This window comes from Prionailurus viverrinus, chromosome D1, assembly GCF_022837055.1.
Source record: "Prionailurus viverrinus isolate Anna chromosome D1, UM_Priviv_1.0, whole genome shotgun sequence".
Lineage (NCBI taxonomy): Eukaryota > Metazoa > Chordata > Mammalia > Carnivora > Felidae > Prionailurus > Prionailurus viverrinus.
The window spans coordinates 22,932,450-22,946,444 of record NC_062570.1 but is presented as its reverse complement, the minus strand read 5'-3'; the positions used below and the strand labels follow the sequence as shown (position 1 = coordinate 22,946,444).

Here is a 13,995-nt window from a genome sequence, read left to right as displayed (position 1 = left end):
CCAAAGTGGTCCATCTTGGGGCCTCCCGCTCTTGGCTACACTCTAAAGGATATCAATCACTCCGTTCCATATTCAATGTTGGCAACAAACTACAAAACGTTAGCAGTGCCTAAGATTTTGTTCCTAATAGAAGTAAGTGAAAAAACAGGAATCAGATGTCTTCATTTGCATCTTTGAACTTACTAGGACACAAAGGTCACAGTGGTTGTATGTGTGTGTGTGTGTGTGTGTGTGCGCGCGCGTGTATGTGTAAATGTTCTTGTGAATGCAGATAGAGTAAAAGTGCATCTCACTTCTGTCTTTCCAGAAGCTATATCTTAGAATTTGGAATTTTTCCTAATAAGAAAGCTCAGTTGGAAAGAATGGGCGTGTTTCTAAACGTAGTTGTGCCATTTTACAAAACCCTTTTCTTGGGGCTTCTGCACATTTTCTTACCAGCCTGCTGAATAAATAGAAGCTCCACTTATATCGGATAAACTTTGGTGAACCATGTCGGCACTGATTCGTGGACTGCAACGAAGGAAAAAACTCTGTCATCCATTTTCCTTGTCCAACAGTTCCTATTTCTTGAAAACCTTGAAGCAGCCATTGAGGAATTGGCACTTATGCCACACCCCTTCATTTTACAATGGGATGAAACTAACGCCACCTTCAGTGTTGCCAAGCTTCCCCCTTCTGATTTTGCTTGCTCTGCGCATGCTGAAGCCATCGAAGAATTCTTACATCGTGAGTCTCCCCTGGGAAGTGTAAAAGTCAACGACTTTTTGTCAATAGGTAAAAAAGGTGGTTTTATCATGCAGAACTTTGAGGGAAGCAAAAGCTTCCTGTCTCTTTCTGCAGACGGAACGGAACTCCTGCAATGCTGGGTGGGCGTCTGGTTTTCCTCGCCTCCTAGCTACTCACTTGTTTTGTGACAGACATGCACTGACAAAAGACTATTCAAACAACTCTAAAAGAAATTCTGTCATCAGCCAAAAGAGCCATCGACTTTATCCAAAGTAATTTTCTAAATCATCACATTTTAAAAATGCCTTTGCAGGGAATAAGAAAATCTTCTCTGTCACCACCGAAGTTCTCTGGCTTTCAAAGGGACAAACTTTAGTACCGATTTTGATAAGTTTTATTTGTTTGTTTACGTTTTAAAGAAAAAGCAAACCTACTCTTGAAACAATTTGAAAAAGAGGACTTTATTCATGGCCTAGCTCACCTAAAAGATACTTTTAACCATCTGAATGAGATAAAAATTTGCACTCAAGGTTCTGTATTTCTCGTTAAGGTGTTACTGAAAAATTAAAGATTTCTTGGCTGAATTGCCGATATTAAAGAAGAAGGTAGAGGTCAATATCCTTGCAAATTTATGTTCTTTCCCCCCAACTTTATTCAGATATAATTGACATATAGCTTTGTGTAACTTAGCAACTTTCAAGAAATGTAGCACAAGACTGTGACTTGTAATCGCGATGCTGTGCATTAAATTCCTAGAACTTACTCATTTTCTAACTGTAAGTTTGTACTCATTGGCCAACATCTCCCTCTCACCCTCTTGCAAATGTTAAAGTGCTGTGGGAAAAGCTTTAGCAGGATGGAATTGAAACACAAAATTTGTTGTCAATTTATTTGGCTCTTTTCGTGTGCTTCATTAGTAAAGAGATTGAACATCCGTTCAAATCTTTTGTCCCTTTCATTAATATTTTCCCAGAGTTATTGATACATGCTTGACATATAACATTGTGTAAGTTCAAATTATTAATAATGTTTATTATTGTTGTTTTTAAAATCTGTAGAATAAGTAGTTTTATTCTGTTTTATTCCATATTTTGTTAGGAAATGGTCCCTCTATTTCTATTTTCTGGAAGAGATGGTAGAGAATCTGTATAATTTCTTCCTTAAGTTTTTGGTAGAATTCACCAGTGAACCTATGGAGGGTACAGGGCAGTGGGGGGGGAGCTCTCTATTTTGGGAGGTTATTAACTATTTAAATTTTTTTAATTAAAAATTTTTTTAGATTTACATCCAAGTTATTTAACATATAGTGTAATAATGATTTCTAGAATAGAATCTCATGATTCATCACTTACATATAATACCTAGTGCTCATCCCAACAAGTGCCCTCCTTAATGCCCCTTGCCCATTTAGCCCTTCTCCCCTCCCGGCACCCCACCAGCAGCCCTCAGTTTGTTCTCTGTAGTTAAGAATCTCTTATGGTTTGCCTCCCTCTCTGTTTTTGTCTTATTTTTCCTTCCCTTCCTCTATGTTCATCTGTTGTGTATCTTAAATTCCACATATAAGTGAAGCCATATGATATTTATCTATCTCTGACTTATTTTGCTAAGCATAGTATGCTCTACTTCCATTCACATTGTTGCAGTTGCAAGACTTCATTCTTTTTAATCGCCGAGTAATATTCCATTGTATATGTATGTACCACATCTTTATCCATTCACCAGTCAATGGACATTTGGGCTCTTTCCACACTTTGGCTATTGTTGATAGATGCTGTACACATTGGGGTGCTTGTGCCCCATTGAAACAACACAGTTGTATCCTTTGGATAAATGCCTAGTAGTGCAATTGCTGGGTCATAGGGTAGTTCTATTTTTAATTTTTTGAGGAACCTCCATACTATTTTCCTGAGTGGCTGCACCAGTTTGAGGAATGCAAGGAAGGTTTGACATTAGAGGAAGGAATCAATTTAATTGTCCCCATTCATGGAAGAAGAGAAACAAAACTTCAATGATAAAAACCGAATATCAATTTATAATAAAATTATCATCAAATAACAATAGAAGAGAACTTTAAAATTTTGATAGAGTGTCTATTAACATCCACGTAATGGTGAATTATCAAATCAGAAGTCCTTCCAACAAACTGTGCAAGAACAACTGGATGGCCATTTGGCGAAAGATGTAACTTTGCCTTTACACCATACAGAAATATTAACTTTACATGGACCATATATGATATATATAAACTAAAATGATAAATCTTCTAGAAGAAAATTTAAGAGAAGATATTCACCACATTCAAGTAGGCAAAGACTTCTATAATGAAACATGGAAACACAAATCATAAAAGAAAAAAATTATAAATTTAACTTCATCAAAATTCAAGTCTTCTGATTTCTGAAAATCACTACTAAGAAATTACAACAGTAGGCTACAGTTGAGAATATACTTCATATGTCTCACGAATATACCATTTCATGTGACTAGTGAGGCCTTTCGAGCTTTTGAACCCTGACCCTTTACTGAGTTATCAGGTCTGAGTTGACTCACTCCCAAATGTGAATATCAGCTTAGAAAATACATCACAAGGCTTCCTTGGACTGGGCTTCAGTTTTCATTAGCACTCAGTAGCAGATCCATAGCTGCTTTTCAAAAGGGCTAGAGCTGTGTCAAGGAGGTGAGAAGTCGCCATCTCCAAGTGGACGTTACCTCTTTGTTGCCAGAAGCTCCAACATCTGACTATCATCAGCCACAGTGTCTGTAGTTCAGAAAAGTCATTAGGGTTGAAGGGCTCAGAGGTAGAGAGTGGGCCACAGCTTTTCCCCTATGGGAAAAAGTCCAGGTTGTTTACCACACACACACACACACACACACACACTTCTGGGGTTACCACAGCTGCAGGGAGATTGTTAGTCTGTGGTTGGGAGGGTGGTGCATGCAGGGAGGAGGTGAAGCTAGTGTGTAGGGCATGGCTGGAGCAGTGGGAAGTTTTTTCCTCCTCCTCCGCACCTTCTCTCACTATTGGTATGGCCCCCCTCACTCCTACGTAACTCCCCCACTCTGGGGCTCTCTCCTTTCCCATCAGATGCTGCTGTGGCTTTGCGCTGCAGTCCTCTGTGCTTTCAGCCAATATATAGATGATCTGCTGTGTAGCCAATTTCCTAAACCTTAGTGGCTTAGAACAACAAAATATATTATTTCGAAGTTTCTGTTGGTCAGGAATCGGTGTGGCTTAGCTGGGTCCTTTGCTTCCGAGTGTTTCACGGACATAACGAAGGTGTCGTTGAAGCTGTAGTGATCTTGTGGCTCAACTGGGGGAGGAGTCACTTTCAAGTTCACTCACACAGTGTTGACAGATTGAGCTGTTCAACTGGTTATTGGCTTCAAATGAGAAACACAGCCCTGGATAACACCTTGATTTTAGCCTTGTGAGATCTTAAGCAGAGAATCCAGTCATGCTGTGCCCAGACTTCTGGCCTACAGAAACTGTGAGATAATAAATCTGTGTTGTTTTAAGCCACTGTGTGTATGGTAATTTGTTATGCAACAATAGAAAAGTAATAACAAACAAATAGCTAGGAGAAGGAAGTTTCCCTTACCTCCCCAACCCCTTGGGGTGAGAGCACCTGCTACTGGATCCCCGGATGTCTTCTATCTCTCTTAACTCGATCCTGTGGGAGCCCTTGTCCTTCATCTTCCAGAAAGCCATATCTCTGTCACCATCGTACCCTCATCTCCCAAACTGTCAAGAACAGCAGAGGGTCTGGGATTTTACCCTACCTGCGAGCTAATAATCTGGCCTGTTCTTGTTTTATAGATGCTGGTAGAAGAAACAAAACTCCTGGATCAGAGACAGAAGACTTCATTCTCATGGCAAAAGCAGAAGCCAGACTCCATGTTGCTTTGCATCAATTCTCAAGTTCTCTGAGTCCCACAGGCAGTATAGCTGAGGCCCAGGTAGATGCTACTCACTGTGGGTTTGCGTTACAGCTAGGGAACACTGAGCTAGAGGAATTGACCACTTATATACTAAGTGGAAGCACAACTGCTCTTTGTCTTGGTGGAGATGTTACCTCATTCTTCAATATTTTTCACTGTGAACACAACCCAGGCGATGGCCTGGGAAAAGAGAGTGGTCAAGGCCTTGCATCTTGGCATACTCAACAAGAATACACTGTGATGCTCAGGCCCGTGGTCCACCATCTCTACTAACAAAAGTTGAAGAATATAAGCATATATAGTGGAATATTGACCTCAGAGAAAAAGAAAGTGAAATTGGTAGCAATTTTAAAATTTAAAAGAAATGAAGAGATTTATAGATTTTAAAAGGTTAAAATTTATTTATTTATTTATTTATTTTGAGAGAGAAAGAAGGAGTGAGGAAGGGAAGAACAGAGAGAAAGGGAGAGAGAGAGAATCACAAGCAGGCTCCACACTGCTAGTGCAGAGCCCAGCACGGGGCTCAAACTCACAAACCATGAGATTATGACCTGAGCTAAAATCCAGAGTCAGACGCTTAACTGACTGCACTACCCAGGTGCTCCTAAAGGGTTAGAATTTTTTAAATAAACAAAAAGATTCAATATACAGATAAAGAAGCTCCTGAAAAAAGACAACCAAGGAAAAAGAAAAGAATACTAAAAATTAATAATCATAATAAAACACTTTTCTAAAATGATTTTAAAAGACTTGAAACTTTACATTGCAACAGCACACTGTGCCTGATGCTGCCAACTTAGAATGATCAACATCAGGACATATTCTTGTAAAATTACCAAACTTATGAAAAAAGAAAAAAAATCCTTTGAGTTTTTAGACCAATGTCCATAATTTGTAAGGGACAGAAAATTGGTTAATCATTAGACTTTTGTAACAGCAGTGATGTATTTATGATATGTAAGGAAAGAAAATGTGAACCAAAGATTTTGAATATAGCAAAATTCACCTTCAAAGGTAAAGAACATAAAGTGTTTGGACATACAGGAATTTGAGAATTATTATTCCTATAAGCCATTTCTAAAGAATCCAGTGAAAAAATGCTTCTGATAAAGAAAATGACTGGAGATATGGATTACTCAACTTTTTTGAATAAGAAGTTCTTTATTAGTAAGAAGTCACAATCAAAAGAGTTTAAAATATGAATCAATGTTAGAGGACAGGAATATATATGTATGAATCTATAACTCCACATTTACACCACACAAATCTAGTTCTATAGATGAATGTAAATAGCTTAAAGTAACTGGCCTGTAGTAAGCTCAACTAGTTTGATGGGCTTATTGTTAAACGGGCTTATTGTTAAAATATGCACTCTTATATATTTTAAGCGGAATGCAAAAGGGATCCGACCTGAACCAAAGCCGGATGCTTAACCAACTGAGCCACCCAGCCTCCCCAAAGTTCTATTTCCTAACGCAGATGATGAAGCAAGGTATGCAGAGTTTCAGTATATGGGATGACTTCAGTGAGATTGCATCATCACCGTGGACCAGGAGTTGAAGAGGAGATCACTGTCTTTTACTTAATTATTATTAGCGGGAAAGAAATAGTCCAAATCCAGATAGTAATATGTCATTCATCAGTATCTATGACTGGCAGAGCTGGCTTAAAGTTTTTTTACTCCTTTACTAAATTCAGTTTAAAATGGACTTGTATTTAGTATTGCTAATGTACAGAATAGCGGCCAGAGGAGCCATCTACAAGCTGATGGTGTTGAGAAAGTACTATACTTGAGCTATAATAGTAAGCTTTTCAAATCAATATTTTTATGTAATAGCCTTCTAATTACTTTTTGGTAAAATTTCAGCCTTATCCTCATGTCCTAGATATTTTAAGATGTATAAATTCAGTTTCAGCTGAATAGGATGTGACTTACTTAGCCTACAAGATATATTTGATGTGTTACTAAATTCACTTCAAAAAACTTCTTCATTCTTTTTTTTTTCTGCCTGCATAATATTCTATTGTGTGGATATATCACAATTTATGTAGCTATTCCCAACTGGTCCGTAAACTTTCTCTTCTTTCTTCCCCCAACTTTATTGTTTGTTATATATATCAAACAAAAGTATATATATTTAAAATGTACAATGTGATAATTTGATATTCATACATTGTGAAATGATCACCATAATCAGGTTAATTACACATCCATCAGGCGACATAATTACCGTTGTATTTGTGTGTGTGCGCATGTGCATGTGCCTGTGTGGCAAGAGTGTTTATGATCTACTCTCTTAGTAACTCTCAAGTACACAGTACAGCACTGTTAACTATAGTCACCATGCTGTACATTACTAGATCCCCAGAACATCTTCATCTCGTACATGAAAGCATGTACCCTTGGATCAGCCTCCCCATTCTGCCACCCCAAGCCCCTGGTAACCACCATTCTACTTCCTGTTTCTATGAGTTTGACTTTTTTTTTTAAAGTTTTTGCATATAAATGAGATCAGTATAAATTGTTTTCAATCTTGCAGTTATCAAGCCATAAATAACCATGTGTATTCACTTTTTCACAGATGTGCAAGGCTAATTCCACAAAATGACTTGTGTAAGATCCCTAGATCTTTATAATTTTGATAGCCATTGTCTAATCCCCCCCCCCCCCCCCGCCCCCGACTGATGTATTAACTTACCCTCTAGTACTGATGTATGAGTGATGAGTAGTGCTGCTTTCCAACCTCACCAATTTAGGGGTGTGATTAGATTCTGATGATTGCCTAGATCTACCCATAAAGTCAAATCGTATCGGAGTTTAGCTTCAGCTCACATTTCTCAAATTATGAGGAAAGCTCAGCACATTTTATATGCGTAAGACCATTTAAATTCCTTTTTCTGTGACCTAATGCTGTTATTAACTATCTACCTTTCTTCTTGAATTCTTAATAGCTTTCTAATCGATTTTTAGGATTTCTTTGTAAAATAGGAAGATGCAGTCCTCAGTCTGCATTATGAGTTGCAAATATTTTGTAACTGGTTGTTTATTTGTTATTCAGACTTTGCTTATGAGTTAGTGGTTTGTTCCTAACCTCACCTCCTGCTTCAGAAGATTTTTTAAAATGTAGCCAAACATATAAAATTTTTTATGGTTGTATATTTTTAGCCATATATTGAAAGACACCTCCCCCTCCAAGACTATAAAAACTCCTCTGCTGTTTATTTGTTATTTTGACACATTAATGTTTATTTCTTTAAACCATCTAGGTGGTCAAAGGGTCCTAGATACTGAAACTGGTTTTCGTTGATTTTCTTTGTTAATCTGCATAACTAGCACAACATTTCACTTTGAAATGTAAAAATACTTGCCACCTACCATTTTGGGATCCTAGCTGGAATATAGAAAGAGCCTCATTTTCACATCCTTATTACACTTAAAAAACAAAAATGAATCTGATCAACCTGGTTCCTATGTAATAATGGGCTGGAAGGACTCAAGAGCGGATGTGGGAAGATCATTATTTGTTTGTTCCACAGATATTTGGGGGGTGTTTCCTATATTCCGAGCCTCCAGATGCTGGGTATCCAGTGGTAAATAAAACAAAGTCTTGGCTTTGTGCTAGTGGAAGAATCAAACAAGTGACCAAATAGATATGTAAGGTCAGGTAGTGAGAATTGCTATTAAAAAGAGAAGCAGGGAAAAGGTTGGAGAAGGGATGTTGACATTTCCTAATGTCAACCAGGAAATGCTGCCCTGAGAGGGTGACATTTGAATGAGCAAGGGGAATGTGGTAGGAAATGAAATGGGAGAATGGCCTTTGCTCAGCCTGGGGAAGACTTGCTATGGGAGGACCTTTGGATTCTCTTCAAAGCGTGATGAAAAGTCATTGGACGGTTTTGAGCAGGAGTGCGGCATCGATGGCCTATAAAAGGGCTCTCTGACCACTTTATAGAGAACAGACTATAATAGGGAAAGATTATAAGCAGGCAAGCCAAAAAATAAGGTTATTGCTTAGACCAGGCAGGAGATGAAGCTGAAGGTTATGGTAGTGGCAGTGGATAGAGAAAAATAAACCCATGTGAGGGAGAAGTTAGTAGGTAGAATGGATAAGACTTGCTATTTGATTCTCTTTGAGGACAGGGCACAGGTATCTATAAAGAATGATTCCTGGGTTTATTGAGACCCTAAACACTGCAGTAGGAGCAGGTTTAGTGAAAGATTATGATTTCATTTTGAGACAGCCTGAGATTGATACTTTGTGAGCCACCTAAAATTCAATGGTTATTTGTAGACGTGAATCTGGAAGTCAGAGTAGGGGTCTGAGGTAGAGATATGAAATGGCTTGTCATAAGCATATGGAGCCTACCTTAAGCTTTAAGAATGGATCCAGTTCTCACCCAGTCTCAGTGAATCAGAACTCAACTTGTTCCCAGCTGCTCACTTATTCAAGCCAACTCAGACAGCTTGTTCTGAATCTGACTTTCTGTCTTCAAAGTCCATTCTAGAAGAGATTGTTATTAACTTCCCATCTTTTTGAACACCCAAAGCCAAATGTAAGCCTTATTGAAAGTTAACCCTTGACAAAACACTCCTGATACCATCCTCACAGCCGGGCTCTTGCCCCTTGAATGCTAAGACCACAGCTATAGCCACTACCTTCTTGTCTTTCCTAGCCAGATGCCCTTTCTTGTGTATGACTCCTTATGATGGAAATTTCTGATGCCTACCCTAGCAAAAGGGTCAAGGCTGCTTGTCTGAAATTGTAAGCACCACACAGGGAGTTAGTGCTTGATAGTTTCCAGGGTCTCCACAAATATGAGCTTCCCTTTCTTCACAAACTGTAATATAATCCTAATACTGATCATGTGAGATATGAAAATTATTCTCAACGTCAGTAACTCACCCAAAAATTATATAGCTAGCAAACAGCAATGTCAGGATTTGAGCCCATATAGTGGCAAATTTGAGTCTGGGATTAAAGGATGTGTCCTTTCCACAATTCAATATTGGTGCTGAAGAGGAGTGTATGCTTTCACATCTTTCCTAACTCCGGGGAAAATGGCTCTTTTCACTGACATCTTGCAAATGCACAGTAACAAGCAAGAAATTCCATCCTGCAAGCTTGGGACCAAGTGGTGCCAGCAGCAAGACCCGTGCAATGTCCCCTTGGGCCCCTCCCTTCACCCATATGCCATCCTCTCCAGCAGACTGTGTCTCTCTGTGCTTGAGTTTCTGGCACACTCATGTCTCTGCAGCCACATGACCTGCTCTCTTCACGCTGTGACAGGTTGTTTGACATCTCTGTACTCTGACATTTGCTGTTCCTTTGGGTGCCTGTCCCTACTCACTTTTTCCAGCTCACACATTGCTATCCCTCCAAGTCCTGTTCAGCAACCCCTTCTTCACGGGAGCCTTCCCCGGTCAGGCAGTCAAATTAGAAGGACTTTCATCTAGATGTCCATAGCCAACTGCGCTTGATGTCCTTTTTGATGTCTCTAGTGAGGCCATTGATTGACGTCCTGGTTGCATAAGCATCTTTTCTTCCTGTGATACTGGCATGTGGTATATGCTTAGAAATTATTTAATTAGAATACCAATCAGTTAATAACACCTGAAGGCAAACTAGACAAATTTTATTTTTGCTCACCTTCTTCCTGAAGCTCCTTTTCCTCCACCACAAAAGCAGTACTCCAATACCCCCCACACATACAGACTATACCTGGAGTCTGCCTTGGTCTACATGAGACAAAGACAAATCTGAGATTATTCTGAGGAGAGTAACCAGGTTAGTGAAGAGAGATACAAAGAGCCAGGTGTCCAAATCCTGTCTTGAAATACCTGAAATGTTAAAATGTAGGAGAGAAATTTGACTCTACTTGCAAAGCACAAGGCTTAGGTATGCAACAATGAATAGAAATTATATACATGTATATTATATATTATAGTAGAGTATATCTTGTATTATAGATTATAATATATATTGTAGATATATATTATATAATATATAAAATACATATAATATATATTAAAATATATAATAATAAATTATAAATATAATAATGTAGAATATAAAATTTATGTTATATAATATAGTCTATATAATTCCATATTATATTATAGATCATATATAATATGTACCGTTGATCTCATCATTGAGGAGAATTTTGAAATAGATGCCGTAGGGGTAGTGAAACTTCAGTTGGTGGCTTTGTTCTGGGAACACTGAGGTGCTGTATGTCCCTGAAATTTTATGATTATATGATTTGGATGAGTAGCGCAAGGACAGATGACTGGAGATCAACCAGCACCTTTCACAGAAAGCTGTACATGATAAAAGTCTCAGGATGTTTGTTGTGTTTCTGCTGTGCATTGTCTTTCTGGTCTGCTCAAATAAGGGTAAGTCATGAAGACATGGGGAGAGCTGATTGTTGATTAAGAGATGGGCAGATGCTGAGGAAGGGGAAATTTCCACAACTGGCTCTTTGGGTGTTGGCAGATGTATATGAGATTATGACAAAGAAGGTTTTTCTTTTTCTTTTTTTTTTCCCAAGGTGAATTTAAGGACCATCTGACAGGTACAATTATGGCTCGTCCACAATCTCTGGTAAACAGATCATTTATGATGTGTTTAGGAACAAACTTCCTCTCAGTCTTCAGAGAGGGCTGTAATCCATTCTTACTCTACAATCCTAGGAGCTCTATCTTCTCCCAGACCAAGTTAGTCCATTTCTTGGAGTAAGGAAGCTGAAATCTTCTTTGCTTTCCTTTCCCCATTACTGGACAAAATCATCAGGTTAAGTAACTTGTTCATTACTTGCATCCATAGATAAATTTTATAGGAACTCTGATATTTTGATCATATACAACAATTGATTCACAAGAATATCAAAGGAGTCAAATGCCAGAGAAAGATCAGGAACCACTAGACAATAGTAAGTTCCCGTAGAGAAACTCACAGGCCTGGAGAATCTTCTCCAGACTACATCTTTTAATTACCTCTTTCTCTGTCTCACAGACTCTGCAACAGCATGTTATAAATGTAAAAAATATCATCTTGGGTTATGCTATGACACCATGAAGATCTGCATCCTAAAGCACCAACAGTCCTGTGCTATTGAGAACCTTTACTTCCTTACGAGAAAAGGTAATGTGGAGTAGAGATTGTCTGAGAAATAGCCACCTGTGCATGGGTGAGTGGTCATTTAGAGGGGATGGCAAAGACTTTTCCTTAAGACAAAATTGGGTAAAGGAGAAGTTGATGTCTCCTATCAGTTAGGGAAATACAATCCATTTTCTGGGTCAGTCATTGGTACATTCAGCCTTATAGCTGATTGGGGCTTAGCGAAAGGTTAGTGAGGCTCTGTAGAGAAAATACTCCTGGGAATATGATAGAAGGAAATGGAGTCATTACAACTGTGTTCTCTCTCTTTCATCTCTTCAGGGAGAAGTATGTATTATTATTCCAAACTGTCATGTATGACCAACTGTGAGGACATCAACTTCTTGAGTTTTGAGAAAAGAAGAGAGCTCATCTGTTGCAGACATAATAACTATTGCAACCTCCCTGAGGGAGTTTAATTCTATATCTCTCCTGGACTTGGGGTCATTCTTCAACTCACCATCCCCTAGTCTCTTCCCCCAGACCTGTATTTTGCTTTCCTCTTCCAACCACTGGTAGAGAGTGAGAGAGAAAGCCAGCTAGTGAGGTCACAAGGAGAGAGTGGAGGGTAGCTGAGTCTCATTAATGATGGAAGACTAAACTAGACTGAAGTTTTGCAAATCCCTGTTGCTCACATCTGGCAGTTTGGATTTCCTTATGATGGAAATAGGGTTGCCACAAATACAGTTGGGTTTGGAACTGGTTATTTATTATCTCCTATATGGTAATGCAAAGAATTGGGTCAAAATAGTCACAAACTTGTACCAAGAACTCTCTGGCCATACTTTATGCTCATCTATATCCACTCCTCTGGTTGGAATTGAGATTCTCTTCGGATTAGCCCTGACACCTTCTGGTGCTCTCCTTTTGCCCATGGGTTATGGAGATAAAAGAAAAAATAGCTCTGGCTTCCCAATTTGTGGGCAACATGAGCCATATCTTTCTTTGGTAGGGCTCTTAGAGGAGGGAAATCTCAGGCAGACAGAAAGCTGGACAGGCATAAGGATGAGGCATCAAAGAAAGGGCATTTCAGTTTGTGGAAACTAAGATTTGAGAGACAATTTGGTGTGGGTGAAATTTGCTTAAATTATCAGGGCCCTGGATGGCCAGGTGACCAGCTAGCACCAGATTGAAAAAGGTGATTTAATTGGGAATGGAGACCTTCTGCAAGAATGGTCAGTCAGTCTCTCCTTATAAAAATGAGGAAAGGGGCGCCTGGGTTGCTGAGTCAGTTAAGCATCTGACTCTTGATTTGGGCCCCGGATAAGGACTCGCAGTTTGTGAGTTCTAACCCCGAGTCGGGCTCTGTGCTGACAGCATGGATCCTGCTTGGGATTCTCTCTCTCCCTGTCTCTCTGTCCCTCCCCTGCTCATTCTCTCTCTCTCTCTCTCTCTCTCTCTCTCTCTCTTTCTCCTTCTCTCTCTCAAAATAAATAATAAAAAAAAGGATGAGGAAAAAATTGAGAAAAATAAAGCAGGTGGCACAGTAGTTGAAGACAATAGAAATGAACAGAGATGCCATGAGGTAGTGTTGTAGTTACAAAGTGTCCTATATAAGATGACATTATGAGTAAACTGATGATATGAGATAGCAGAAGTTAATAGTGGTGGGAAGAGAGTCAGGCAGACAGAGTGAAACAAACAGGCAGAGAGAAATGGAGTAGCATTGATGGTGGAATGTGACCAAGGTGGTGAAGCTTTCTTGGATACAGAATAATCCTGACATTTCTCTCCTTATAAGGCCTACTGCAGTTCCTGGTCCTGGATTTCCATGAGCTTTTTTCTCCTTTATTAGGCCTTGTAAAATTCTTTTTTTTTTTTAATGTTTATAATTATTTTTGAGACAGAGAGAGACAGAGCATGAGTAGGGGAGGGGCAGATCGAGAGGGAGACACAGAAATTGAAGCAGGCTCCAGGCTCTGAGCTGTCAGCACAGAGCCCGACGTGGGGCTTGAACTCCTCAACCGCGAGATCGTGAGCTGAGCTGAAGTCGGACGCTCAACCGACTGAGCCACCCAGGCGCCCCAGGCCTTGTAAAATTCTTAACAATAAACCAACTACCCCTCTACTTGAGTAGTTTGGTGCATTCTGTCTGTGTCTGAGAATATGATCCTTTCTGAAGAATTCTCAGTTGGGATTTTACAGAGCCAAGATGAAGCAAGACATAAAG

General features: G+C 39.2%; 1 protein-coding gene across 5 annotated transcripts in view; it reads left to right on the top strand.

Annotated features, from left to right (window-relative positions):
• PATE2 (prostate and testis expressed 2) overlaps positions 1-12,538 on the top strand; it is a 62,088-nt gene extending 49,550 nt beyond the window's left edge. For 3 of the 5 annotated variants that reach the window (XM_047877862.1, XM_047877861.1, XM_047877863.1), the window contains 5 exons: positions 4,544-4,683; positions 7,248-7,279; positions 10,787-11,598; positions 11,682-11,810; positions 12,108-12,538. In XM_047877862.1, coding sequence (XP_047733818.1) covers positions 11,565-11,598; positions 11,682-11,810; positions 12,108-12,244 — 300 coding nt within the window. In that variant the 5' untranslated portion in view covers positions 4,544-4,683; positions 7,248-7,279; positions 10,787-11,564 and the 3' untranslated portion in view covers positions 12,245-12,538. Of the gene's footprint in view, positions 1-4,543; positions 4,684-7,247; positions 7,280-10,786; positions 11,811-12,107 lie in introns of those variants that run through there. The other 2 variants (XM_047877860.1, XR_007156246.1) reach the window with 2 other exon arrangements.
• The last annotated feature ends 1,457 nt before the right edge of the window (positions 12,539-13,995 follow it).